General features: G+C 39.1%; 3 protein-coding genes across 3 annotated transcripts; all 3 read right to left on the bottom strand.

Annotated features, from left to right (window-relative positions):
• Positions 1-1,355: 1,355 nt before the first annotated feature.
• zgc:64022 (Ras-related and estrogen-regulated growth inhibitor-like protein) lies at positions 1,356-3,909 on the bottom strand. Its single transcript, XM_053490138.1, has 4 exons — positions 3,779-3,909; positions 3,368-3,421; positions 3,183-3,259; positions 1,356-2,605 (listed from the first exon to the last, which is right to left on the bottom strand). The coding sequence occupies exons 1-4, from the start codon at positions 3,891-3,893 to the stop codon at positions 2,189-2,191; spliced, it is 663 nt and encodes a 220-aa protein (XP_053346113.1). The 5' UTR covers positions 3,894-3,909; the 3' UTR covers positions 1,356-2,188.
• Positions 3,910-9,609: 5,700 nt separating this feature from the next.
• On the bottom strand, positions 9,610-14,404 carry thap7 (THAP domain containing 7). Its single transcript, XM_053489972.1, has 5 exons — positions 14,303-14,404; positions 12,692-12,771; positions 12,239-12,394; positions 11,808-11,924; positions 9,610-11,048 (listed from the first exon to the last, which is right to left on the bottom strand). The coding sequence occupies exons 2-5, from the start codon at positions 12,769-12,771 to the stop codon at positions 9,680-9,682; spliced, it is 1,722 nt and encodes a 573-aa protein (XP_053345947.1). The 5' UTR covers positions 14,303-14,404; the 3' UTR covers positions 9,610-9,679.
• A 2,597-nt stretch (positions 14,405-17,001) lies between these two features.
• Positions 17,002-22,404, bottom strand: s100v2 (S100 calcium binding protein V2). Its single transcript, XM_053489973.1, has 3 exons — positions 22,285-22,404; positions 19,946-20,077; positions 17,002-18,072 (listed from the first exon to the last, which is right to left on the bottom strand). Exons 1-3 carry the CDS (start codon positions 22,294-22,296, stop codon positions 17,902-17,904), a joined length of 315 nt encoding a protein of 104 aa, XP_053345948.1. The 5' UTR covers positions 22,297-22,404; the 3' UTR covers positions 17,002-17,901.
• Between the last annotated feature and the right edge of the window lie 5,463 nt (positions 22,405-27,867).

The raw sequence follows: 27,867 nt of genomic DNA, 5'->3' as shown, positions 1-27,867 counted from the left end.
TTACGTGATAACCAAGTGCTTTGTTGGCATCTCTTGTTAAACATTGTGAGTCATGAACCCCCTCTTCCACCTCCAGTTCAAACCGTCTGCTGTTTAATTACCACACAAAACACAAACCAAGGTCTCGTACTCATTATCTCTATCGTTGCACTGTCGCTTCTGCCTCCATGGTCAGATATCTTGCGTCAAGTCACTACGGACCTGCGGTTTGTTTGTGTGTCTAAAAGCGAATGTAGGAGGACCAGTGCTGGAGCTTGGACACGCGCGTGTCCCCTCTGAGGTTTGAGTTTGGATGTGGGCTCCCGTGATGTCAGAAGATGACGAACGACATCAAGCGACGAGGGGTTTCCGTGGCCATTGCCATGCCAACCGTTTCTACTGTGAACGCCTACACAGTGGAGGGTTCTACCCAGAGGACGCTGCTCTTTCTCTCGCTTCTTCTCACACATCGTGCGTGGGATGTAATGAAAGGTTTTGCTCCAGCTCAGTGATTTGCTATGAGGGAATTTATTTGAATAACAAGCGTATTTATGCACATAAACACAAACACAGGGCTTCTGGAATATTCCTGCTGGAACACTTAACCCATGAACTCCACGCTGTTTGAGAAGACATGTTGCTAGGTATATATGAGGAGAGTTCAAGTCAAACTGGCACTTGTGATAAAATTTTTGCTGAATAAAGGTGTAAAAGCGATTGTCATTTGCAGAAGACTGCAAGCACAGCGCGGAGATGAGACTCTTATCCATGGTAACATGAGGGGTGCAAACATTTTAAAGAAGGCCGTACATCTGTGAATGACGATTGGTGGCTCAGAGCCCAATGTAGTCACTCTTGTAAACATTCAGCGAGTGATCCTTGAAAATTGACGGATAACTTGATGCATCTGCCTGTGAGAACTGCATACACACGATTATTCACCAACACCACTGGCACATTACAGGTACTCGGCTGGGAGTTATCGCCACATCCCCCATACAGTCCTGATCTCGCTCCAAGTCTTTTACATCTTTTGGTTATTATAGGAGTTCCTGGGAGGCCAGCATTTCAGATTTAAAGCAATCATGGCTCTAATGTACTAATGGAATCCACACTAGTGTAACACTGAGTGGGAATTATATAGGGAAATAAAGGAGGATTTTACTCATTCATCCTTGGTCTTCTAGTTGGTCCTCTGACCAGCGCTGTAGGTCATTGATATTCAATGCACTTAACATTTATTTACAGGCTTCATTTTGTTTCTGCAGTAATTAGATCTGTGGAGCATCATTCAGGTTTCCTTTTACAATTTTGATAAGTTTGTTTTACTATAATCAGTTTGGAACATTTGTAAGGAAGAAAAAACAAGAGAGAACTTGCAGAGTACTTCAATGCATGTTTTTTATTACAAAAAGTCATCATCAACATAGACTTCTGTACTATTAATATATACACCCCAATACCCTGCAGCTACTAGGAACACTTTTTTTAAAAAAAAGAAAGAAACCCCAAGGACCTTGTCAGGGTGTAAAACTTCACCAGACATTCTCAAACGAGTGCAACAGTTTATCCGAGTCACTGACTCGAGGCAGGTCCTGAGCTTTTTAACCACATAGATTTGTATATACTGTACAGTATGCTGGTGTAACTGGTGTTTGAATGATCCCGATCATGTAGTACTGTCGGGGGTGGGGTGTTAAATTCTGCCTGAAGACACACTAATAGATGTCCATCTTTGCATAGAAATAGCCTCCTAATTACAATGCGTGTTTGTTTCAGATGTAAGGAATGAACTGCTATAGGAAAGCAATGCCTCTTGCCACCCTGCAGCTGAATTTTGGTCCTAGAACATGTCCCAAAGTGGTTCATTCCTTCTTGCACCACAGCAATTGGCCAATAATTACTACTTCTCACTTGTTAATTTACATTACATTGTGTTTTTAGGGTCCATTTATACTTAAATCTAACATTGTTGAATGTCTTAAACAGGAAAAAAAAAAAATTGAATTGGACCAACCAAATTGGAGGTTTCACAGTGCTGTGGTGCAAGACAAAGTAATTCTCCTTTCAACCCCTTAAGAGTCTCTGAATTTGAACATTCACGGAGCATTCAAATCCATATAAATCAATAATCAATAGTCCAATGTGGACACAATATTCACTCCTTTTTCCAGAAAAAAAAAAAAGAAAAAAAAAAAAAAAAAAAAGTCTATTCAGTCCTCTTCCTTCCAAATACAGCGGACATGCTCCTGACGATTCCCCTGAAGCCGGCCGTGCCCTTTTTCAGTGCCTTCGCCTCACGGATCAGGTCGAGAAGTTCGTGGAACACCATGAGCACGCCATGATACGCTTCAGCCGCAGAGATCTCGAAGAAGCTGCAGTCGGCCGAGAGCGCCAGTAGACGGCCCTCCTCGCTGGACACGGCGCGCCGGTGCTGCAGGTCCCGTTTATTCCCCACGATGACGAGTGGAGCCGAGCTGGAGAGCTTCTGCTGCGCTTGGCGGATGAGTTGCACTTGCTGTCGCACCATGTTGAAGCTTGCACGGTCACAGATGCTGTAGACCAGGATGAAGCCGTCAGACCACTGCAGCTGCCTGTCGCTGATGTAGCCTACTTCTTTAGCATTCTGGAAAAGATGAGAAGGATTGCCAAGTAAGAGGCTGTTGTTTAAGATTTGTGACATCATAATGTGTGGTTAGGCGTTTGTTATCATATCCAAGATTAATAATTTTAAAGCTCAGCTTTGTTTCTTTATGCCTGCTTTCATACCCTGATTTAATTTTATTTAAAATGCTAACATTCCAAATAAATATGGTGTTAATATTCACCCCCAATTTAATTAACAAAATTACTCAAATCAGCCCCTTGATTTGAGTGTAATGGCACAATTTCATTTTTATACAAGATTTTCTATGGTAGTTTGGTAGTTACAGGCTGTTTAGATTTCTCATCACCCATTATGATAGGAAAATGCTCAGGTGTTTGGTTGTATACTTAATCATATAAAAAGGCACATTAATTTTGTTACAGGAATAATTTGACCGGGCAAATGCTCCGGGATAATGCATTAATATCTGTGATTAACCTTTTAACAGTTAGATGGATTGAGATTACGACATCCAGCATTTAATGTCGCAAATTATGTTGCAGTTATCTAGACTAAGCCTTAAAAGCAAACAAAACACAAACAAGCTCTTTCTCACCTGTGGACAGAGCGAGTCCCAGATGTTGAAGCAGATCTCTTGTCCATCAATCTTATCATGATGACTGTATATTGATTCTGATGGAAGAAAATACATTTCTTAGTAAATTATAACTGGGAAAGTCTTGAATTTACTATCCATACAAGTATTGCATGTTCATTAGTTTTTTTTTTTTCACTACTTACCAATAGATCCATATTCTCCAATGAATCTTCTAGTCAGGAAACGCACTATTAGTGCTGAAAAGAGAAAAAAAAAAAAAAATTTAATGATTTGTGAAAAATAAAACACAAAGGCAAAAGAATAATTTGTTTGATAAATTCCACATTACAGACCAACACATGCAAACTGTTCATGTATTAGATGACATACAGGGTTTATATAAAGTCCTTCCTATGATGTATCATGTACAACCATTTTATAAAACAGACTAAATGGAAGTATGGCTTAAACAGATCAATTATTAGAATTTTATCAATAATTTACAATAAACCAGATGTTTGTAGTTTGTACAAGTTGTATCAGTGAAAGACTTCATGCACTGTACTGTATATTGTAAATAACAGATTCATAATTATTATATAAAACCAACTCACCAGACTTTCCCACATTTTCGGCTCCCAGCATTAAAATATTGGCCTCCACTTTGGGCTGGTTGGTGTCCATCCTCTTGCTGCTGTAGCGGATACGAGGCTCCACCTGAACAACCATCTGTGAACTCAGCAGCGCTACGAACCGAGAGTGACGGTTGGGAGCCGCGCCTGCTGCTTTATATAAGCAGAGCGTGTGGGTGTGGGCGTGGCCTCGAGCGCACGCTGACCAATCAGAGCTCTGTGCGCGGGCAGGTGGATTTACATATTGCCTCAAAGACGTAGACAGTTAAAGCTAAAGATAACTTAATTATAAGAACTGTATATTTACATATTAAAAAATCTACTTCAATACCTAATTCGATTTATTTCTCACGTGTATCTGTGCTTAAAAAGATACTTTATATCCTTATATAAGGAAAATATATAAGAAGCATATAAATCACAAGTAAAAAAATAAAAAGAGACAGAAAGGAGGAGGTTAATTGCAGTGCAGCCATGATGTGCAATTTTATATGTGGCAAAGTTACAACAGTGCTAATAGTTTTAATTGTGCAAATACAAAAAAAAAAAAAAAAGGTGATGATGAAATTAAGTCTGTGTGTAATGGCAAAATAAGTTCAATTTTTTATTTGTCACATACACAGTTATACACAGTACGATATGCAGTGAAATGCTTACACGACCGCCAGTGACCCTAAAAATAAAAGCTTATTTATAAGAAATAAGTATGAATGAAAAAGTAATACAATAGACAATTACATTTAGCTAGGTAAAAATGAAGTAAAAAAAAATCTGTACAAATAAAAATAAAAATATTCTGTGCAATAGAAAAATATAGAAATTATGGAAATTTTTGTGTAAATAAAGAAAAATGACTGGAGGTGTGCAAATATGCATGAACGTGATCTATTATTAAAGTGACTTGTGTGTATGATCCAAGAATGAAACATAAATATGAAGTGTCCATGAATGTCCAGGATGAGTGCGAGAGCCAATGTCATGATTTTAGGTGCTTTAAAAGTAAGCACTAGTTAGAGTAATTGAAGAGTAACTAAATTTATTGTGGTACAATTTGAGGTTTTGTATTAAACTTTGACTTTAAACATACAAATTATATGTTTAATGTACACATGTAATGTTTACTTCCAGTTTGAACACCCTGCTTGGTGATTTTTTAAAACAAACTGATTATAACATGATCGTCACATTATGATTCATATTTAATTATTATTACTATAACATGTTCTGGAATTTCCTTCAGCATGAATGAAGTATTTATTATTAAGGGGTTACAGTATTCACCATGCATATATATATATATATATATATATATATATATATATATATATATATATATATATATATGTGTGCACTTGAAAAAAACCCTAATGCATTGTACATACATCTATTGTGTAATTTGATATGCCAGTCTGTTAATATTGAGATGATAATCATTTTCACAACAGCTTATACAAGTAATGCATGAACCCACTACTGAATAGAAAATGCACACTAATGAGATAGGCCCTTTAGCAGCTCGTTAATGTGTGCCTCATTAGCAATGCAACTTTGGATCCAGAGCTGAAAAGACCCCAGGACAAGCTTCTACTTGTTTACTGAGCCCCAGGTTTGACCTGAACTCCCTCTGCACCAGGTTTAATCAAGCTGCATAGAGAATATTATTATTTTTGGAAAATCACTTCTTTTTATAGATCTACAGTAGTTATAAAGATGAGTTTTGGAGTTTTTCCGCCCCCTGGCGGTGTGTTTAAGTTACATGACTGTGAAAGTTAAAAGCAAGTTTTTTATTTTCTAAAAATAACATAATGCAATATATTTTATGTCAAAATTACTGTTTCACCAAATAATTCATTTTCAAGGAGTAAATTGATAATGTACTTATAAGTACTACAGTATGTTTCATGCAAATCTTTTTATTGTCTAAATCTAGCAAAAAAAGAGTCTGCAATAAGAACTTAATCCTGGTCAAGGTTGAGCAAGGAGTAAAAAAAAATTTTTTTTCGTTTTTCTTTTTTTACATTTGGCTGGAGGTGATAAAAATGATCTAACAATTAAAACAAAATAAAGAAAATAAGTTTTCTGATTAAATAATAACATGAAGTATATACATGTCAAGTGAACATGTTGTTATTCTATTACATTATAACATCCTGACTTTGGGGACCGTTTGAGCACAGTAAAGTCATTGTCACATTCAAGAAACAAGTGTGAGATTATTTCATCTTTGTTGCATGGACACGTGTTATCCTGTGGTCATAAAGGAATGGACATGGTCAGCAACAATACTCATGTGGCATTTAAACCATGCTCAATTAAGACTAAGGGGCCTGAAGTGTTCCAATAAAATCTCCACCACAGCATCCTCAGCAGCCTGAATCGTTAATACAAGGCAGAATAGATCCATTCTTTCATGTTGTTTGTGCCCAATTCTGACCCTACCATCCAAATGTCCCAGAAGAAATAAAGACTCATCAGACCGGGAAACATTTTCCTAATAGGTGAGGCCATGTGAACTGTAGCCTCAGTTTCCTGTCATTGCCTCTCATACCAGCTTGAACCAGTCTGGACATTCTCCTCTGCCCTCTGGCATCAACAAGACATTTTTTCTTTTTCAGACCATTCTCTGTAAACCCTAGAGATGATTGCGTGTAAAAATCCCCGACCGGCTCATCTGGCACCAACAACCTTTCATAAAGATCTAAGTGTTTACTTTTTTTTTTTGCATATATCATTTATATGAAATACAAGGGTTTGTTCAAGTCAAAGTGAGACTTTTGATTGTGTTAAATAACAGAAGAAACTCGTGAGTAAAAACTCCCTTTATTTCTCTATGTAATCCCCTGCTACACTAATGCACTTATCCCAAAATTTCACTAGTGTTTGGATTCCATCGAGGTAGAAAGTTTGATCGATACGCGAGAGCCATAATCGGCCTTCATGCTTCACGTCGGTAACACTGGCCTCTCAGGAACTCCTTTAATCATGTTGAAATTTCATGTACATTTACAATAACTTACACAATATGTCAATTACTTGTGTGATAATATTTGTTAAGCTAGCTACCTAGCTGGTGCAGTCCTGTGTTATTTAGCTAATATTTTAGCTAATGATAAATAATGTTTTTTTCCGGTTAAAAATGCTGTGTATTGTGTCAAAGCATGGCTTGGTAAAATCAAATGCATATAAAATGGTTGACTTAAATGTAGTTATTAGTGATGTCACTGTGACACAGGAGCAAAAGGGGGCCGTGACCAATGACAAACAAAACCTTGCAGTTGCCGGAATCACATGACCGAATTATTATATTGGAATTTTTTGTTCTTAAATCCATAAATTAAGATTCAGGAAAACTGAAGACTTTTTTTTTTTGCATTTCACTCTGATCTTTAGATTTACTTCTCATCTAATATATGAAGAAGACAAATGGACAGAAAATCTTTTGGTTCATATAAATGACCTTGATCTATCTCATAAACTCTTGCATCATTGTACATTGTTTTCTTCTCTTCAATTAATTGTCTTTATTCTGTGTGTTAATCACTTGAGTTATGTATTAAATCCTTAACACTTGCAGGTGAATTTATATATATCTTCTGTTCAAAGATTCTAAACAGTGTGTTGTTAGTTGTGTTCATGTTTTTCTGTTCACAATAAAAAAAGACAAAAAAGAGAAAGATAAGGACTTCTTATTTGATCCTTGTATTTTTTCTTTCTGTGCTAATTCTTTAATTAATTTTAAAAGATAGTAATATAGATAGTAATCATGTGCATAAACAAGTGCCTTTGAACAGTGGATTTTCAAACACCACACACACACACACACACACACACACACACTGTCAATGATGAATGCAATACTACTTGCAGCTTCTTGTTCATATTAATTGTGCTGCCTGCTACACAAAATTTGTCCACTAGATGTCAGTATAACGAGCCCTTAAATGAAGCTTCATGAAATGAACCTTTTGGTAAAACTATTGGCTCTAAACCCTTGACACGCCTGTTGTGGCTTCATTTCATCTTCATTTCCTCTGCTTTTCCTGTAAACATGTCTAAATAATATATGATTTAATCTCTGAGATTTGACTGAAATGGATTCAAGGTTTACTGAGAGATTTACTTCCTGTTTGTTTGCATCACTTCCACTAGGGGGCGCATTAAGCCTGAGTCAGCACACTGTACATTACATTGACGTTACAATTTTAATTTGAAATAAGAACTGGACAAAAGTGACTTTTCTCAAAATCAGGATCGTATCATAACTTTTATTTGTAGAAAAAAAGGGACTAAAAAGGGAAATTAAATAATTTCTACATCCTCCAAAGTCATCTTTTTCTTTTTGTCAGCCACACGTTTGCTTCACAGTGACACGTTTAACTTTAACAGTGACAGTTGATTTAACTTACTTAAAACGCGCACGTGCGCGCACACACACACACACACACACACAGATTCATAATCTTATATCACTTGGCCTTTGCAACATTTCCTTAAATATTGTGTTATGATTAAACTTTTGTTATATAGACAAATAATAATAATAAGGTAGCACATTGTCGTTGATTAGCACTGTGGCCTCAAACCTCCAGGGTGGAGGGTCCAATCCCCCCGGGTCTGTCTGTGATAGGAGTTTGCATGGTCTCTCAAGTTTCCCACCACAGGCCAAAGACATGCAGATTAAGCTAATTGCCATTCCCAAACTGCCCCTAGTGTGTGTATAAGTGCGTGTGTATGTCTGCCATCCCGATAGACTGGCACCCTGTCTGGGGTGTACTCTGCCTTGTGCCCCGAAGTCTCCTGGGATAGGGTCCAAGCTTCCCACAACACTGAACTGAATATGTTGTTCCAGTTGAACAAGTTCAACTTGCCACTTTATTTTGGTGTTATGCTACCTAAAATCAGTTTAATGTTAACCTAACAATGTCAGTTTTTTTGTGAGTTACTTAGTTGTTGTTATTATTCTTTGGTTGCTCTCGGTAAGGGTTTCCTGCTTCGGTGTGCATGGAGTTTGCATGTTCTCACTGTGCTTGGTGGGTTTCCTTCGGGTACTTTGCTTTCCTCCCACAATCCAAAGACATGCAGATGAGGCTAACTGGCGTTCTCAAATTGCCCGTAGTGTGTGTGCCCTGTAATGGACTAGCACCCTGACCAGGGTGTACCCCACCTTGTGTCCTAAGTCTCTTGAGATAGGCTCCTCTGAGACATGTGACACCAGCCGACCATATCGTTCTAAACTGCTGCTGTAACATACTTGTAAGAAAGCGCTCTCTGTCCCCTTCCATTTGCATGAACTCACAGGTGTCTACTGACACTATGATTGATGTCTCCTCACCTCACCAAGAATGTGCGGCCAAACCAGTTTGCTCTATGGACACTCGGGTACAGATAGCTGTAGAATCACCCTATTTGACCTCTTGATCTCAGTATGGTGAGGCAAACATGTTTCTGTTGCGCCACTTAGGAGCTGAACCCACCTATTTTTTTATAAAGGTTTAAAAGGGCCCCCTGCCAACCAGAGGCTGGGTGAGGAGCATTGGCTCATAAAGCATCCAATGAGCCAGCAGCATGAGGCCTTTTAATTTAATCTTCAGTAAACATCTAATATTTGTGAGCTAGTTTCTAGCTAAGATGTTACAAACGAAGTATAAACCAGGGAGCCAAATATTACTGAGCTATTATTGTAGCTAAACATTGTGTTTTTATCCGCGATCAAAAGCTAGCACACAAAGTTTCTTAAAAAGTGCAAGTAATGCGGTAAGAGCATGTAGTTATAAATTGTCTAGACAGAAATGAGTAAGCTATAATACAGGGAGTATAGTCGGCGAACCAGTTTTAATGGCTAAGCAAAAAAAAAAAAAAAGATAATAATAATAATTAGCATGACTAATCAATAAATTCACTGCTTAGCTGCAGCTGAAAACCTTCTAGATGTTCCTTAAGTCTCTGCGCCACGTCTTCACCCACCAGCATGCTTCTGACATTTATCTGCTGGTCATTTTGACTAACCCTCTGTTCGCTATGGCTTAACCCCATGTCGTCACTCTGAATGGTTAGCCCATCTCCTTGTTCGCTGACGATGTGCTGGAGGGTTTCTTCTGCCACCAGTACTGACTGGGTTCTCTGAATCAAGCCATCTACACCAATTGTGCTCTTCTCTTTGGTTTCAGAAGACACAGGAACCAGAAACACATGACACATCCCACCTCCTGCGTCCTCGCTCTGGGTGATGCTAATGTCAGTGGTTGCCGCATCTGAATGGAGAAGGCTCAGATCGGGTTGTAGGAGGTGGAGGTGCTGTAGCTGAGGTAAAGGTTCTTGGAACGTTGCTGTGGATTGTGTAGGTCCAGGAAGTGCATGCATCTGCAGGAGCATTTCAGGGTGAGAGTGAAGAAGGGTAAGCTGATCAGAATTGATGTTCTGATGCACAGATGGTTTTGATTGGCCCTTTGATTCAGCCATTTCCTGAACTGTTTCTCGCAACACATTGGACACGTTCCTTCCTCTTCCTCTTCTACCTGTGCTTCTGTGAGGTCCCACTTGATTCCTGCCTACTTTGGATTCCTCATCTTCTCTTCCTCGTCCACAATAAAAACAGCACCCTTCCTCGTCTTCCACACCATACTTCAGCTTAGTGGTATGTTCCTTCCCCCAACTTTCTTCTGTAAGAAGCTCTATTATTTCACCAGCACCCTCCATCTCATTTTCTTCCATCCTTTCCAGACCCCTGTCCTGGCCCGACCTACTCAGCTTACCGCTCTGACGTCCCTGACCCGACCTACTTTGGCTTTCCTGAGTCTCCTTCCGTCTATCTTGAATCTGAGATAAAGTCTGCTTGAGTCTGTTGTCTTGAAGACGCAGGAGTGTGATCCGGAGACGGTTCTCCCGGCGACGGGCAGACCTGAGCAAACGCAGCGCCTTTTCCAAATTGTCTGTAGCTTTTTCATTGCGTTTCCGCCACTCCAGCGGGCAGAGCTGAGCGTAGCTGTGCTCTTTGGCCAGGTAAAAGCCCGGAGGCGGAGGGAGGCGCCTCATGTAGCGGGATGGAGAAGGTGGAGTAGAAGGGGTCTCTGTGACTTGATCAGGTACAGACTCTTTTAAAGGTAAGGGTAACAGAGATGGTTTTTCTTTTTTATGTTCTTCATTGGCTGTCTTGTTGCTCTCTGCTTCTTCGTCTCCCACAACGTCTATGAGAGGCTCTTTAATTTGGGTATCCTTACTGTTTGAGCTCTCCTTGTTAGTTTTACCTGTAGTGCTAAAGAGAAATTCATATTAAACAAACAAATTGAATAGACATACTAGGCATTGTAATTCAAATGAAAACAGCCTTTATTTCAGCCTGAAAGTGCTTGGAAATATCGCCCTGTAAACTGGCGACAACATATGATTATGAATATGAACAATAAATCGGGTCATATTAATATCAAGATAATGATACACATTTTAAACATTTACAAGGCAGCGTTTGTAATCTAGGCTAAAAATTTTTTTATTTTAGATTTGTATAGGGCAGGCCTACAGTTTACAGCCTATGCTAAATAACAACTGACAATTTTTTTTCCATTTATCGCCCCAACCCGCCCCGCAAATAAAGTGACAATTTCTTTACTCGCTCCAGACTACTAGGCTGGGTATGATGAGATGATGTAGGAAAAATACATTTAACGAACAAAAGATTTATAGTTTTTTCACTGAGATATGATGAAATGTGATTCTATATTTTGCATGTTTAAAAATATTTTGGGTTGTGGGAGGCCACATCGTCACTGAAAGGTATAAAGGCCATTCTCTGTGACTCACAGGCACAGAGTCCACGCCTCCTTCATTAAGACATATAGTATCTAAGGCCACGCCGCCTTCACTGAGATTTAGTCCTTGGTCACACCTCCGCTACTGAGACTGTCACAAAGGCCACGCCTTCTTTTTTCTAAAATTGACACCCACATGCCAAACCTAGTGTTAACCAGTTTATGTGTGTGTGTGTGTGTGTATGTGCGCCAGAGGGTAAACATACCTCGACTGCTGGTCCTCATTCCGTGTTTTGTTTCTTCGTCTAGAGGATTTGCCTTTTAGCCCAGAAGGGGTTTCAATCAGCATAGGCACGGCATCATCTTTCAGTCTGCGGTATCCACTGTAGGGGAAAAAAAATAAGATGAAACACTATCAACACCTTCATGCTGATAATTTCAGTTGCAGTAACTTTTCAGAAACCTTAGGTGTGTTCCTCCTCACTAACTGATGAGTGTTATTTGTGTCACTTGTTATTTTCTGGTTATTTCCTGGGTGCAATGGAAACACAGCACACAGAGATTTTTTAAAGATGTGTCCGATGTACGGTGTTGATTTTTTTTTTTGTTGGTAGATTAAAATGCACTTTATCTTCCACATTTCCTGCTTTCTAATTAAATTAATGTAAAGGTGCACATATTATGCTGTAATACACACCTGACTCCAGAGAGTTCAAAGCTGTCAGGTGTGAAATGTTTAGAGCAAAAATAGATGTAGTCGCTCTGAGGCTCCCAAAGCCCCTTTCCTCCAGGACCCTTGCGCTGAGCATTGACAATCCAGGTGGCCCGGCGAGGGTTTCCTTTCTTTGGCAGCCTAATCATCGTTAAAAACACAGAATGTGTCAGCATAAAGTCATCATTTTGAGATGAAGAAGCGAGACAGCCGAAGAGACTGAAGGTCTTCGCTGTCTTTAAAATAGAAATAAACACTATCAGCAGTAGTCTGAGTCAGTAGTCGATGTAAGTGAAAATAGACAATCGTTTAAAAAATATATCCGTTTGGTTAACATTATTACATGCCAATTACAAAAAATCAATGTACAGGTTTTCAGGGTGTACCTTCCTTAAACTCCACACTGATTCAGAAATGACCATAATCAAAAGATCTCACCTGTGAAAGGTGACTCCAGCTAAACGAGCTTCTTTGTTGTCACGTGACTTGCAGCCAGTGGCAGAGCAATGTCTGGGCATCTAGAGAAAACACACCATGTCTAAAGTTAACAGAACAAACACTCAAGATTGAACATTTTCAGTCACAGTTTAGATGCAATTTAGAAATGTACTGTATTTCTAAGACGGGCGCCTCATGTAATGTGGTGAAAGTAAAGACTCCCTTTAATTTTCGATATCAGGGGGATTGGCTTCGTTGAGTGACACGTATAGCCATGCCCACCTCGAGGGGAAAAAAGTGCTAGGCTACTGCTATATTAATTATTCTCGTATATCAGAAAATCATCGGAGTCCGGATAGAACTGTCACTCGGTCGAATTCTGAAAGCGCCATTTAGTGATGCCTGCTTTGGTATAAGGGTTAAAGTTTTCTCAGAACGCCAGAGCCATGAATGGAGTGGTATTGCTAAATATATATTTTATCTTTAGGAATTTAAATTCTATTGTTATATTTTATAATTAGATATATTACATTATTGTATACAGTGATACAGTGCATTAAATATTTACACAGCTCGTCTGGATCTTTGTAAAATACTCACTTACACACGCACATCAGCCATAACATCATGGCCACCTGCTTAATATCAAGTAGGTCCACTTCTGCAACTAAAGCAGCGTTGCACTCTGTGTGCGTGTGTGTGTGTTCTGACACCTTTCTATAAGCATTAACATTTTCGTCAGTAGCTCTTCCATTGGATCGGACTACACCGGCCCTCATGTGCGTCAGTGAGCCTTGGACAGCCATGACCCGGTCACCAGTTCACTGGTTTTCCTTCCTCAGGTTACTTTTGCTACGTCCTGACCACTGCAGACCAGGAACATCCCACAAGAGCTGCAGGGTCAGAACTGCAAGAAGTTGTGCAAAGACAGAAAACTGGTACACTGGCGAGAGGGTCATGGGTGGCCAAGGATCACTGATGCACGTGGAGGTGGATCCAATAGAAGTGTTACTGTAGATCAAATTGAGGAAAAGTTTAATGCTGGTTGTGATAAAATGGAGTCAGAACACAGAGCAAAAGGGGGAACTATTCAATATAAAGCCAGTTAATATAATGTTATGGCTGATCTGTGTGTGTGTTACAGTTGAAATAAAACCTATGTGCTACTGCTCCCTTAAATAGTAAGTAAGGAAAAAGAAAACCTCTCTGCGCATGCGTATTTGCGCATATCTTGCGCAGTGTTGGTGCGCTACACGGGAGTGTGTAATATTTTCCTCCACGGTTTTAATCATCTCTGATGTAAACGTCGTTATGATCATATCTGTTTGCTCATTATTGGCATGTTATAACGACTGATAAAACCAGTGAATCAACATGTATTTCCCCGAAACAGCTGTGATCATTTTCTAATACGTTGTGTCTGTTTGTATATACACAAATTCGTTATAGAGCTGGGATGCACACGAGTCCGTTCATAACGTTATAACTTGTTATAACAATTTTTTTTAATTTCTTTGATTCAGTGTCTAAATTACTGGAATGTAAAATGTTTGAATCGCAGTTGAAACACAATACTCGCCATTTTGTTTGTAGAAACATATAAAGACTTACCTTTCGACCTCACGAAGATGGCTGTCTTCTTCTTCCTAAAACGACCTTTATGCAAGGCAGCCAATCAGAGTACGAGCTGGTTATGACGTCACGGACAGTGCCGGATTCTGATTGGTCAGAAGGTGTTATTATTATTTATTTATTTTTTAACATAAAGGCTGTTCTGACTATATTGCAGTTGCAAATCACAGGTTTATTTAAATACACGCTGTCATGTCAGATGATCTAAGACTGTATAGTATAGTATATATGTATAGTAAAAATATGATGTAAGGATTTGTTTATTTAACACTTCTGGAAGGAGTCTCCAGTGTTCAGAGCAGAAGAAAATGTGCTTTATTCATAATCCAAGTTGTATTTCTTTCTAGTGTTAGTTCCCATTGTTAGTGGAAAAAAATAATTTGTAGTTAAAAGGTTAAACGCTGAAAATGGCATGATCTGCTTTATTGTAATTAGTCATATTATTTCAGGTTGAAGCTCGCATACATGTCGGACTACAACAAAGATGAACCCTTAAATGTTTTAAATACACTAATACACTCCCTGTTCGGTAATGGGAGCATGAATCACAGATTAGAAATCAAAAAAGTAGATCTGATAAAGATGTCTTAAACTTTGTCTTAAAACGACTTCAGTTTGTTAAAACTTATACCTCTTCAGCACTGTTATTTTATTATTTTATTTTTTTTGGTTTCATTTTACTCCAATGTATAAAATATAAAGATATCCTTAAAAGAGCGAGTTTTGACCAATGTACAGACAAAACCCTTCTTCTATTTATATAGATACACTGCCTGATCAAAAACAAGTGACCACTTCAGAAGTATCAAATAATCGGCCTGCAAGGACATTTGAAATTACTGGAGTTGGCTTAAGAAATGTCCAACCGATTATTTCAGTCATTACAGATTATCAACTTGTAAGGATCAGAAAAAACATTATAAATGGGGATCACCTAAACACTTTTCAAGATGCATGGTAAAAAACTGATGCCAGAAACCCGATTCAAGTGAAAGTAAAAGCATTTCCGTACACATACACAACGTGATAAGAACTCACAAGATTCAGACTAAACAGCTATGTCCATAAGAAATCCACCTTTTAGTGAGTTTAATCAGAAAAAGAAAAAACACTAACCTGTACACGTGCTTTAGAGCATAAAGATTGGACTTTTGGAGTGATGGAAAAAGTGGTCTGATGAGTCCAGACTGACCCTTTTCCAGAGTGATGGGCGTGTTAGGGTAAGAAGGGAAGCGCATAAAGTGATGCCCCATCTCAGGTTGAGACTTAGCAATGTTATGTGGCACGGGGATACTCCAGGATTTAAGTTGCGACAGTATGATTCTGACAGCATGAGGAATCATTTTTACACATGACCTGGACACCACATTGTGTGTTGTCATCAACGCTAAAGGCGATAAATGAACTTTAATTTTTTTCGGGCAATATAGACTTTTTCAAGAGACTGGAGAAAGTGGGTTAATGTGTTTTTATAGCTGCTATGATGTGTGTGATAAGATGACCTGGCTCGTCTCACAAATTTTCCACAATGTCAAATGTAACTAAGAGGTAAAATCATGATCTGCCAATAGTTTTTTTTTTTTTTTGCAGTTATAGAAAATAGACCACTTTAATGCGGTGCTAATGATTCCACCCTCATCTTATTGATTATTTTCCTAACAACAGCAAGCTTTCTCTCTTTCTTCAACTCTTTTTTCTTTCTTGTTTTACATTTTATTTTGGTGTATAATATATGAAGGAGTATCAAAGTTTCTAGATCGCTTTTGCCGTACATCCTCCCTCAGTAGAATTTGCTGTTGGTGGTCTGGCCCCCGGGGACAAATTCTTGATGCACAATACTATAAATGCCAAAATAGGCAATGAGCATGCACCTGCCTCGCCTTTTTGGTGGTAGAGATGATGGGCTCTTCCACTGTGAATACTGTTGCTTCATCTCCCCATACAGTCGTACCCATACACCCAAGTGTTTTTTTTTTTAATTATTAATGATCTTTAACATAAAGACGGATCATCCATGGCATGTTGACAGAGTTCTTGGCAGACTTTGATGCAATGTTCCTACTGCTCCTGGGTCAACAGCCTGGGGATGAACTTGGCAACAACATGGCGCATGTTCAAATCACACGTGAGGATTGTCTGGACTGTTCCGTATGACACACCAACAACGACAGCGATGGTGTGGATTGTTCTCCAAAGATCATTGTGTCAGCACAAATTGCCTGAATGTTTTGATATTTTTTGGGTTTGAGCTTGTTGTAGGTTTCCCTGATCTCGCAACGTCTTTCAGTGATGTTCTTCCACTCTTTCAGAATGTGTGCTACTCAAAACACCTTGAATGCCTCATTGTAGCATCACTGTAAACTTGACGAATCATGTCAAATGTGTATGAGGCAGATTTGCCCAGTTTCACACAGAATTTTATGTTCACTCTTTGTTCTAACTTGCTGTTCATGATGAAATATCAGAAGTGGTGACACACATTGTCAGAATAGCATGATGTTTTTTGGCACACTGACTTATGAAAGTGCTCTGTGTGACTGTGTGTGCAGCCTTGTGCTGCCAACTGTTGGCCAGTTACAAAACTAGTCTTGAAACTTTTTGATCCCATCTCATACTGTATATGTCAAAATAAGGAACATATGATTTTATGAAAACAATATTAAAGACAGAAACAAGGATTTAATAATGGCTTGGCTTTAATTATAACAAATGCTTCAGAATGCAATTTTAGGATAAGAGGAAAATTTCAAAATATAAATATGAGATAATCACGTCAATACGTCGGGAGAAGTACGAGCGGCTTTAAAGCTCTGATGTACACTAGTGGTCAAAAGTTTGAACAGGAACAACTCAAGTGTGAATGGCTCAATGAGATTTTGATGAAAATGTGCCATAAATTTAATGTTCAGGGATTTGTTAAGTTTTTTGTTTTTTACAATAAAATGCATTTCAGGTAAAATCGAATCGTTTCCCCTGAACAAGTAATTTTCTTTCAGATTTCCAGTGCAGCCCTGAGGTTTTCGGAGGTTCCTGGTTATTTGGAATCTTGTCACTCATGAGGACTTTAAAATATAAAATCTTTAGGTTTTAATACTTTTTATTATAATACTTCCATTCATAACTCCATAGGCGTTATTTTATAGCGTTAATGTCAAAGCCCCTGTATAAGGAGGGGTGCACAAACTTTTGACTGGTAGTGTAATGTTAAAGCAAATGACTAGTGTTACATGTAGCGTCCAGTATCAGTGTACAGATTTCAGTTACAAACATTTTTCGAAAAACAATAGACAGCTTTTTATTTTATTTTATTTTATTTTTTACAAAACTCCAGTTTATCATGATTTAAAGCAATTGTACAGTTTGTGGTCCCTTTATCTAGTTTTGATGAAAAATAGATGAATAAAATGACTTGAATTTATGTTACAATGGATCAACAAAAGCAAACTTTTTACCAGTTTCATTAGTGTTTTGAGTTGGAAAAAAACAGACAGAGAGAGAGAGAGAGAGAGAGAGAATGTTTTGTTGACATGACAATGTAAAAATCATCCCTCCATCTTGACCTAACTGAAGAGCGGCGCTCACAGTAGAAGGCAGGTGCATTTGGACACTTTCTCGTGGCTGAGCAGGCCGAACTGGGTGGAGGCCACGTTCTGGATGAGGGACCAGAAGTGTTTGAAGTCTATTCCCTCTCCGTCCTTCACCCCCATCTGCTTTAGCAGCTCCCCAAACCCTGCGTCTGACCCTCCGGTCTGAAACGAGGAAGATACAAAGTCAGGACATGGCTTTACTGCGGTGCGGTGAGACACAACATGCCGTGGTAACAGCCTATCCGGGGGGGCGTGTCTGGGATTAACGGTTTAATCACTGTATATGGAAGGAGTCTCCAGTCTCAGTGCTTTGCTACACTAGGAGTGTAAGCACGGTACAGTCATGGGGAGTTTTCCAGTTAATCTGTAAACATGACATTTTGTGTTTTTGTTCTATTCAATAAAGAGACAGAAAGGAAAATGCCATGTTTATGTGGCTGAGCCACATCATTAAACCTGACTGTGTTTATTAAATACAAAAATGCCATTGGTGGAAAGTTGCAGATCAGAATAATGAATGCAGACACCAACACTCAGTCAGGCAGTCGGTCAGTCGCCATAGCCTGTTCTACACACACACACACACATACGCATGCATGCTCGCGTGCACGTGCGCACACGCATGCAGTTTCACAACATGCTTTATATTCAGTGTGTTCGTTCCGCACCGTAGAAACGTCACACGAGTTTGTGTTTCAGTTTGTCCACGTTTGCTTATCAGAGACTTTACACTCACAGGACAGAATCAGACCGAGTCTAATCTGATCTCCTAATCTCACATTCATTATAATGTTGCTGTTACGCTGTTGATTTCTCACACTGTGTAAAAAGGGAAATCTTAAAAAAGAAGTGCCATGTTTATGGTTCTAGTACATGGTTTCGTATTCCTTCTTAATCAAAATTCTTAATTCCTGTTTGCTATCATGCTTTTTTAATCTTTCCTTTCTTACCCTTTTTTCTTTCCTCTTTCCATCTTCCTTGTTACTTTTTCTTTCTTTCCTTTTGTTTATTTTTTTTAAATATATATTATCACTGTTTTTTCCTTTCCTTCTCGTTTTCTAATTTTTTGATTATGTTCCCTCTTTCTTTATTTTTTCTTTCTTTCTTTTGTTTCCTTGATTTTATATATATATATATATATATATATATATATATATATATATATATATATATATATATATATATTTTTTTTTTTTTTTTTAATGGTTTTGTTTTTTTTACTTGTTCCTTTATTTATTTTTGTTTTTTGTTTTTTTGGTTTATTTTCCTTCAATTTTCATTTTTTATTTCATTGATTTTTTTCATCTCCTCTGTTTCTTGCTTTCTTTACTTTTTGTTTGTTTCTTTGCTCTGCATTTGTTCTTCAGTTATTCTGTAATTAATTTAGATTTTTGAAATGTTTTAACATTTTCTGTAATTTCTACAAACATCTAGAAGCCTAAGTGAACTTGTATCAGTAGCAGTGCAGCATTTGGAGTAAAACAGTGAACATATATAAGAGAGAGAAAGAGAGAGAGAGAGAGAGTGCAAATTAATAAACATTATGTTAAATCTTTTTAATAAAGCAGTAGGTTGATTAAAACCTCCCCTCCTGATCTTAAACCCCTGACTAGTAACGCTCTGTAGTGTGTTAACACTGCTGTACCAAACCTAAACCTGTTGCAAAACTGTTTGCTCATCTCTCTCTCAGCTGCCACCATTCATCATTCAGCTTGTTTTCTTTTCCCTGAGCAGAACTTCCAGGTTAGGCCCGAGGCAGCCTGCTGTAACAGGACCTGAAATGACCTGACAGGCTCGGACTCGAGCTCTCATTTTCTCCTCCTAAAGCAGCCCGAAAGTCTTTCCCTCTCTCTCTCTCTCTCTCTCTCTCTCTCTCTCTCTTGGACGCACGACCAAATCAAGACCAAGTGATAAAAATATCTCCACATAAGAAACTAACATGCGCTCTGGGGTGGTTTAGAGTTTCCTAACAGGGCTGTGCGGTGGCCACGCCCTGCGAGCGCGCACCCTGCAAGTGCCTGGGCGCAATCTTTACCTTGACGAAGTTGGGCAGCTGCGAGGAAAGGAGGCTCTTGAATTCATCTGTCTTGAGCGTGGAGCTTTTATCAGCCGAAGCAGAGTGGAAGTTTGTGACCAGAGTGTTTATGGCCTTCTCCAGATCTGAAAACTGAACAACACACACACACAAACAGAAAGAGAGAGAGATTTTAGCTTCGAAGTTGCTGCTACAATCTAAAAAAAAAAAAAACAATAGATGAGAAGGAAACATTTCAACTAAGAAAACACACACACACACACGCACACACACAATACCCTTATTTATCCTCATAGATGGAATACAATCTTAAAATAATTGTCATTCAAACTTTGGCACATCACAAACGTGGCTATACCTGTAATACCTGCATGTCGAGCCATGACAGCCACGCCCCCCTGTACACTATTTACCCATGGACACACCTGAGCCTGAAAACATTACATCCTGATCTCGAGAGCGTGGAGGGAAACCACCGCGCTGTTTAAACCAGTCGAGCCTGGTCTCCGAGCCTCACACACACACACACACACACACACACACCGGGGCCTCGAGTCAGTCTAAGATCTACTAGAAGCTCATTGTTAGCACGAAAAACCTGCTTTTTAGGTAAATGGTCGCATTGTTGTGTGTAATGTCAAAGCCCCGGGTTCTAATTACTGACCTGAGCACACGGCTTTTCCATTCTGTGTGCGGTTAAAAAGAGAGAGTAAGAAAAAAAAGAAAAAAAGCTGCAGCTCTGCCACCAGCTTCGTACCATCAAAGCACAGACATTGCTCTTCAGCTTATTTTTAGGACAAAAAAGGAAGAAAGGATACACGCCAAACTGAGCCATATTGATCTATACACACACGATGTTGTTAGGATACACAACCATCCCACAAGAAATTAGAAACGACCTCAAACTCTACAACTGTCTGATTTGAAGAGTTAAGATAGATAAAGTTACGGAAATATTTGTAGAAATCCACAACGTTTTAACTGAACTAGAACGCTATAAAACAACACCTGGTCTTTTAACTTAATTCATTCTGTACTTTTTTTTTGGAGTGATCCTGCGCCCACTACAGCATCAGATTCCTGTTCTTAGCTGACACCAGCATCCAGAACCTCTCCTCACGATGGGTTAACGCCTTTCTGAGAAGCTTTTCTCTTCCACACGGTTGTAAAGCGTAATCACTCCGACTATTCTCCTTCTCTGAACTGCAATGTTTTTGTTCGTTCCTTTTCATCACTATGACTTTTACACTCTAGACCTCGACCCGTTGTGCATGAAGGTCTGAGGAGATCACCAGTTTCTGGAGCGTTCAACCTGGAGATGGCATCCTTATTCGGATGTTTGATGCTACAAAACGGATCGAAGGCCTGTGTTTACTCCACGCGGTTTTTGTTTGATTTTATGGCGCATTAAACAGGCAGGTGTACAGGTGTCCCTAAATAAGTGGACAGCGTGCGGACGCTCCTTTCTTAAGCGGGTTTGCCGCATCGTTTCTTCTTTATCGAAAAACTGAGTGAAACACCGTATGTTCCGTGTGTTTTATAAAGGAATGCAGATGGACTGATTGATTCCTCATGCTTTCCGTTTCCACACACACACACACACACACACACACACACACACACAATGGAGAGACGCCCAGTTGAGCATATGGCCTCAATTAACATGATTGGTATGAATTCAGGAAATGCGAAGGGTCAGATCCACTGGAAGACTCCGGCACTCCTTCGAAAACTTCACCTCGTCTCACTCCATCTGATCGGCGCTTTATTCGATTAAATCCGCTTTAATGAGAGATCAAGCCTCGAGTGGAATGTCGCAACTTTAAAAACATTCTCAACACACACTTGTGAAAAAAAAGTGTTATACAGATGAAATGAGATTCCAGCCCTTTCTCTGTCTCTGCTTTTCTTTTCCTTTCTCTCTCTATGTGTGTGTGTGAGTGTGTGTGTGTGTGTGTGTGCAACAGTAACACTGATCCTCAGAGTTGTGAGGTTTTATCTGGTCCAGAGACAGAATTCCTAACATGCCCTACTGCAGTTGACACGTAGCTATGTCGACAGAGAAGAAGTTTTCTTTCAGTTCTTCAGAGCTTCCCCCAAGGAGACTTCGCCAGAAACAAAGAGTGAAAAAGCTTTTCAGAAAGCTTGATCTGGCATTGACATCCAAGAAAAAAAAAGCAACAAAAGAAAAAAAAGAATAGAAATTCCTGACATGGCAAGTCTTCCTTGTATGTCTGATCTCTTAACCGCTTCAGCAAAGCAACATGAAGACTCGTTTATCTCAGTTTACTATCTGGTAGTTTCCTGCTAAACATAAGGAGAAAAGTTAAAGCCATTACCTGTTGCGCCATTTCTGCCGCTCCTTTCTCCTTCTCTTCAGCAGTTTGGTGCTCGACCTTCCTCCGTTGCTGTCACATCTTGGCCGAGATCCTGAATCCTCCCACTCGGGGCAAAAAAAAAAAAAAAAGGACAACCCACCACCTACAGTGTCAGTGTGCCACGGAGGAGGGAAAAAACACACTCCTGTAATTTGATGCTTTGGGACTGTAAAATGGACAGGGCGGAGATGAGTGTAGAGACTGCTCCGCTCTAGTGTCCCAAAGCAGAGGATACACACACACACACACACTCACACTCACACACACAGAGTTCCTCACATCTGGAAACTCTCAGTAGAAAGTTGGAACACGTCTCGTTTTTTCCCCCCTTTTTTTCCCCTGCAGAAGCTTGCACGACAAGTACAGACCGAATGAAGCTGTGAATCTTTTGTGAACTTTTACATCAAGACAGGAAAAAAGTGACTACCAGTTCACGAGTTAGCATAAAGACTGCTAAATAGACTGCGCTTGTTAATTCTAATATGTTTGTTATAAGCAGCCTGACAAGATGAATGCAACCTAAAGATCAGAGCAGACTCAGCAAGAGTTTTGGTTCTACAAAAATGAGGCGTGGTGGAAAGCAGAATGGTGTCCAAAACGATGACGGCGTCCCCACACCCGCCTGATAATCCGAAGCGATGTAATCCTTTAGGGATGAAAAACAAAAGAAGTAGTGAAAAACGTCTGAGCGTTTGTAGTTGAAGTAGAAGAATTTGGGCTCAAGTTATATTCTGGAAAATGAGAGAAATCGAAGCTGACGCAGATGCAGATGCAGATTGAACTGCGTTTATTTGTTTCTTTAGTTTGCATATGTTTTTGTCCAAAGTGAATTACAAATGATGCGGAGTAGAGCGTAGAACATGTGGTGTAGAAATGGCCAATCACTCCTGCTTCATGGAGATTAGAAATGTTTAAATATAACACACTTGCTTCACATGTTTAAATGTGGAGCGACACACTACTAGGGGCAGTGGTCGCCCAATCCGTTAAGGATGCGGGTTACTACGTTGTGGGGTTAAGGCCCCTCACCACCAAGTTGCCTCTGTTGAGCCCTTGAGCAAGGCCCTTAACCCTCTGTGCTCTGAGGTGCTGTATCCTGGCTGACCCTGCGCATTGACATCCCTCCGACACGTCCCATCATGGCTGAAAAAATAGTTGCAAAATGAAAGTTGAACGAACATTTTTGATGTTATCTGATTCACAACAGCTTTCATAAATGTTCATCAATCGTCCAAATTTTCATCCAAAATGTATCTGAATGCATTTTTTAGCGAATAATGCCATCATACCATGACTGTTTTTGGCCAGGGACGAGACGTTGCTGTCGGACCAACGTTTGCTGGGACAGGGCCCAATCCAGATTATATATATATATATATATATAAACCCCTGTTTTACTTTTCCCCTAAATACACCATTTTAGTGTTTATATAAATGAGCTACTGCTGAGCCACGCCCCTTCAGATAACAGAACAGAACAAGCAGCAAGCCTGGGTAGGGGATTCTCTTATATGAGGTCACAACAGCGGGGAAATCTGATTTTTTAAAATTTGTTTAAGCCACAGTCAATACACAAATGGAAAAGGACAAAAAGCAGATTATGTTGTTTTTGTTTGTAGATGTACACCCAGCTGAATATCCAAACATGAATAATATGTGATTTTTGAAAAAGGAAAAGGTTCCTTTTAAATAAATTAACTTCAAAAAATAGTAGGGAAATAATAGGTCAGGGATAGCTCACTGGTTAGGGTGTTGGAATGCTGTCCCAGGTTTAAACCCCAGCACCACCAAACTGTTGGGCCCTTGAGCAAGGCCCTTAACCCTCAACTGCTCAGATGTGTAATGAGATGAAAATGTAAGTTGTTCTGGATAAGGGTGTCTGAAAATGCTGGGAATGAAAAAAAAACAAAACTATTTTTATGAACAAGGGTGTTGGAAATGGTGACCACACCAAGCATAATATACAGCAATATACTGTCATAAAGATCTGTTAGGATATTGAGTGAAAGTACAGCAGTGGTCATAAAAAAACAAAAAAAGAACCACTATTCACATTCACTGTCTTTCATTATCATCATTAAGGTAACTAGCATGCTATAAATCATGCTTGTGCTTAAAAACAAGGTTAGTTGCTGCACACGTGGTGGCCTTAAGCAACGGGTTCCTCAGGAGTCACACCACTCATATTATTTTCAATGTAAAAAAAAAAAGAGTTGGAAATGAACACTTCATCAGACGGCACTGTGGCTTAGTGGTTAGCAATTTGATTCAATTTTATTTGTAAAGCGCTTTTAACAATTGTCATTGTCCCAAAGAAGCTTTACACAGTCAAAAAAATTATTTAAGTTTGTATGGAATTTGAATGTGTATAAATAAAAAATTTTCAGATAGTCCCTGGTGAGCAAGCTGAGGGCGACAGTGGCAAGGAAAAACTCCCTGAGATGGTAATAGGAAGAAACCTTGAAAGGAACCAGACTCAACAGGGAACCCATCCTCATCTGGGAGAAACAGATAGCAGGAATTGATCTGCATTCACACTACGTTCACACCTCCAGGGTCTGGGTTGGATTCCTTCCTTGGGTCTCCTCATGTTTGGTGGGCTTCTTCTGGGTACTCTAGTACTCTCCCACTGAACAGTCTATGAATGAGTGTGTGCATGTGTGCCCTGCGTTGGATTGGTACCCTTCAAGGGTGAACCCCGCCCAGTGCCCGGAGTCTCTGTGGATAGGCTCCAGGCCTCCCGCAAACCTGTCCAGGATAAGCGGTATAAAAATTATTTCTTTAATGATTCAGAAAAGTATTGTTGGTATAACTAGTAGCAAAGTTATATGTACAGTGTGGCACTTCTTACTCTAGATACTACATTTACATAATTTTAATGACTTTAACCAGTGAAATAAATAAAGCATAAAAAGGAAAGTTTTAAAAACAAAACTTAAATACCAGAATAATTGTTTTAAACCAATGTTTCAGTTTCTTCTTTTCCCCCACCCTAGATAGATACAGTATGAGCACCTCATTATCGCCACTTCTTTATGATCTCTTTTAATTTTTTAACGGAGCGGATTTAGTTGCCTGAATCCTTTTAACATCTGATACATAAGCCTTTTCGACAACTTCTTTATTAATCCAGTCACAACATTACTTGACAAAATGTAAACATGTTTCATCTTAAACAAAATGTGAAAATCATGTAAATTTGAGCAAAGACTAATATTTGGGCTAGGGATATAAGAGATTGCCTTTTTTACCTTAGCATTATGTCATGATTTAAATACCATGACATATTGGAATACTTGAAAACTTGAAAAGTGATTTTTGAGCGTAATACTATAACCTCACACCTCCAGGGTCGGTGGTTCGAATCTCGCCCCTGGGTTTTTCCAGCCCCTCCCACACTCCAAAGACATGTGATTGTTTTTGTAATGTGTACGTGCCTGTCCATCATGTCATTCATTATCCAGAGAGCCATTTGCTCTTGCCACAGGGTAGGGTTTGGCTGGTCAGTTGATCATCACCAGTCAAGTCACATAAATGACATTTTGGCTTTTTTTTCAATGAGTGCTTGTTTTTTGGGTAGTACCTAAAGATTTTTTTTTTTCCATCTTGTGATCACATCTCATGCATAACTGCTGGAGTAAAGAATTTTTGAATGGCGCAATCAGCTTATTAGCATTGTTAGCACATCATGTTTTATCATTTCACATCTGGTAACTTACACAACGACAGAGCTACTCGAATTACCAAACCTTCATCGCTCACTTCAGTCGTGATCAGTCATCCAGTAACCAAACCACTTTGAAATAAATAAAAGCTGAACTAATAACTCTCCAGTTCTTGTTGCACATATGAAGTGGCTTTTGATCACTCGTAAAGATTTTGAGTCATAAAACGGCTTGCTTTAATGAATATACACCAAAATCACAGTCGATACTTATTTGTTCTAAATACTGTATACTACAATATATTAACTTTAGTGCTCATGTTTTATAAGTATACAGGTAAATTTTTTGGGTGATTGAAATATTTTTTTCTCTCATAACACCAAGTCCTGAAGTGTTTCATTCTTTAGTACATACATTCTACACATTCCACATTTTGTGCAAACACTGAGAATTTTCTTACTTACTACCACAGGCATGAGGAGGCTAACTGAGCCACAGCTGTGCTGATATTCAGTACAACAACACAACCTTGAGTGCAATATTGCTTTTATGCAACAGTTCCACAAACACCATTTATTATCAAGAGATTTTTACTTGTTTCTTTATTTAACCAGTTATTTATCATATCCTTCTGCAATTGGCGGAAGTAACTAACTATGACTGGTGGAGTTGGCGAACCTAAAGTTATTGTGATAAACAATGGTGAAAGTAATTTTAAATTCTAAGTGGTACTATATAGCCAAGCGGTGAGGAGAAGAAACCATGGAGGTGGTGGACAGTCCTGAGAAACGTACAATATTTACCTTATTCCGCTTTAGAATATCAGCTCTTTTAATTTCCAGGTTCTAAGGTTAAATCCCAAATTAGATGAAATGGAAAGCTAGTGCATTGTGTAGACTGTACAATCCCTTGTTCCACACACCAAGTAGAAGTGCTCGTGATCAGAGGTTAGAGAGGGATCTGGAATTCAGCCTTGTGTTAGAAGCTAGTAAGCTTTGTAGCTCTCATTATGATCAGGTTAGATGCAATTCAGAATGACTAAAAAGCAGTTAATAAGTAGAGAGCGTATTGTTCAAGATGACATAACATTATCCGATGTGTTTTCCCACTTAAAATACTTCCGAGACTGGTTGTTAAAGTGAGTTTTGGCAGGCAGCTGCTCTCTCCTCAGTACTGCAGACCTTACCGACCTACTTTCGAACACCAGCCCTGATCAGTGTCCACTAATTCTCAACTCTGATGTTGATCACCTACACACCTATTACTTGATCTTGTTGCAATAAAAAAGTCATTATGATTATTATAATTATATAAGTACCAAAAACAAGTTCTCATTATGTTTAATTAGTGATTCAACCAATGTGAAATCAGCGGAGAGTTAAATGTAATCAAGTACTTTGCGAACAAAGAGGCAAATAGAATGAACCAGGTTTTAACAGAATGGGATGAGAGCAGTGTTAAGTGTACCAAGTATGGGTTAGAGTACTTGGATTACTTTTTGATGTAACGAGTAATCTAACGTGTTAGGTCTGTCATTTAAGTACTCAGTTATTTAGTTACATTTTCAAAAATGTAATCCGTTATTAGGACAATTTATGTAATCCGTGAGCCAGACAGCAGACATTCCCAATCTGTTATTGTGTGTGTGTGAAAGTCGTTCTACAAGCCCCGCCCTCTCTGTTATTCCTGCTGTTATACCCTTATCTCGCCCATGCGGCTGGACTATGTGAGGACCGACGAGCGGGAAGATGGAAACCTAATCACAGCACTAAAACCCGCGGTGAATCATGATGACCTGTACTTATGGCCACTGCGCGAAACCGCAGTAGTAGGTAACAGATAATGCGCCAATCTTGGCTGAGTGATGATGGTAGAATAA

This window comes from Clarias gariepinus, chromosome 28 (assembly GCF_024256425.1).
Source record: "Clarias gariepinus isolate MV-2021 ecotype Netherlands chromosome 28, CGAR_prim_01v2, whole genome shotgun sequence".
NCBI classification, from domain to species: domain Eukaryota; kingdom Metazoa; phylum Chordata; class Actinopteri; order Siluriformes; family Clariidae; genus Clarias; species Clarias gariepinus.
Note: the sequence above shows the minus strand (reverse complement) of the source record. Positions and strands in the feature narration are given on the sequence as shown.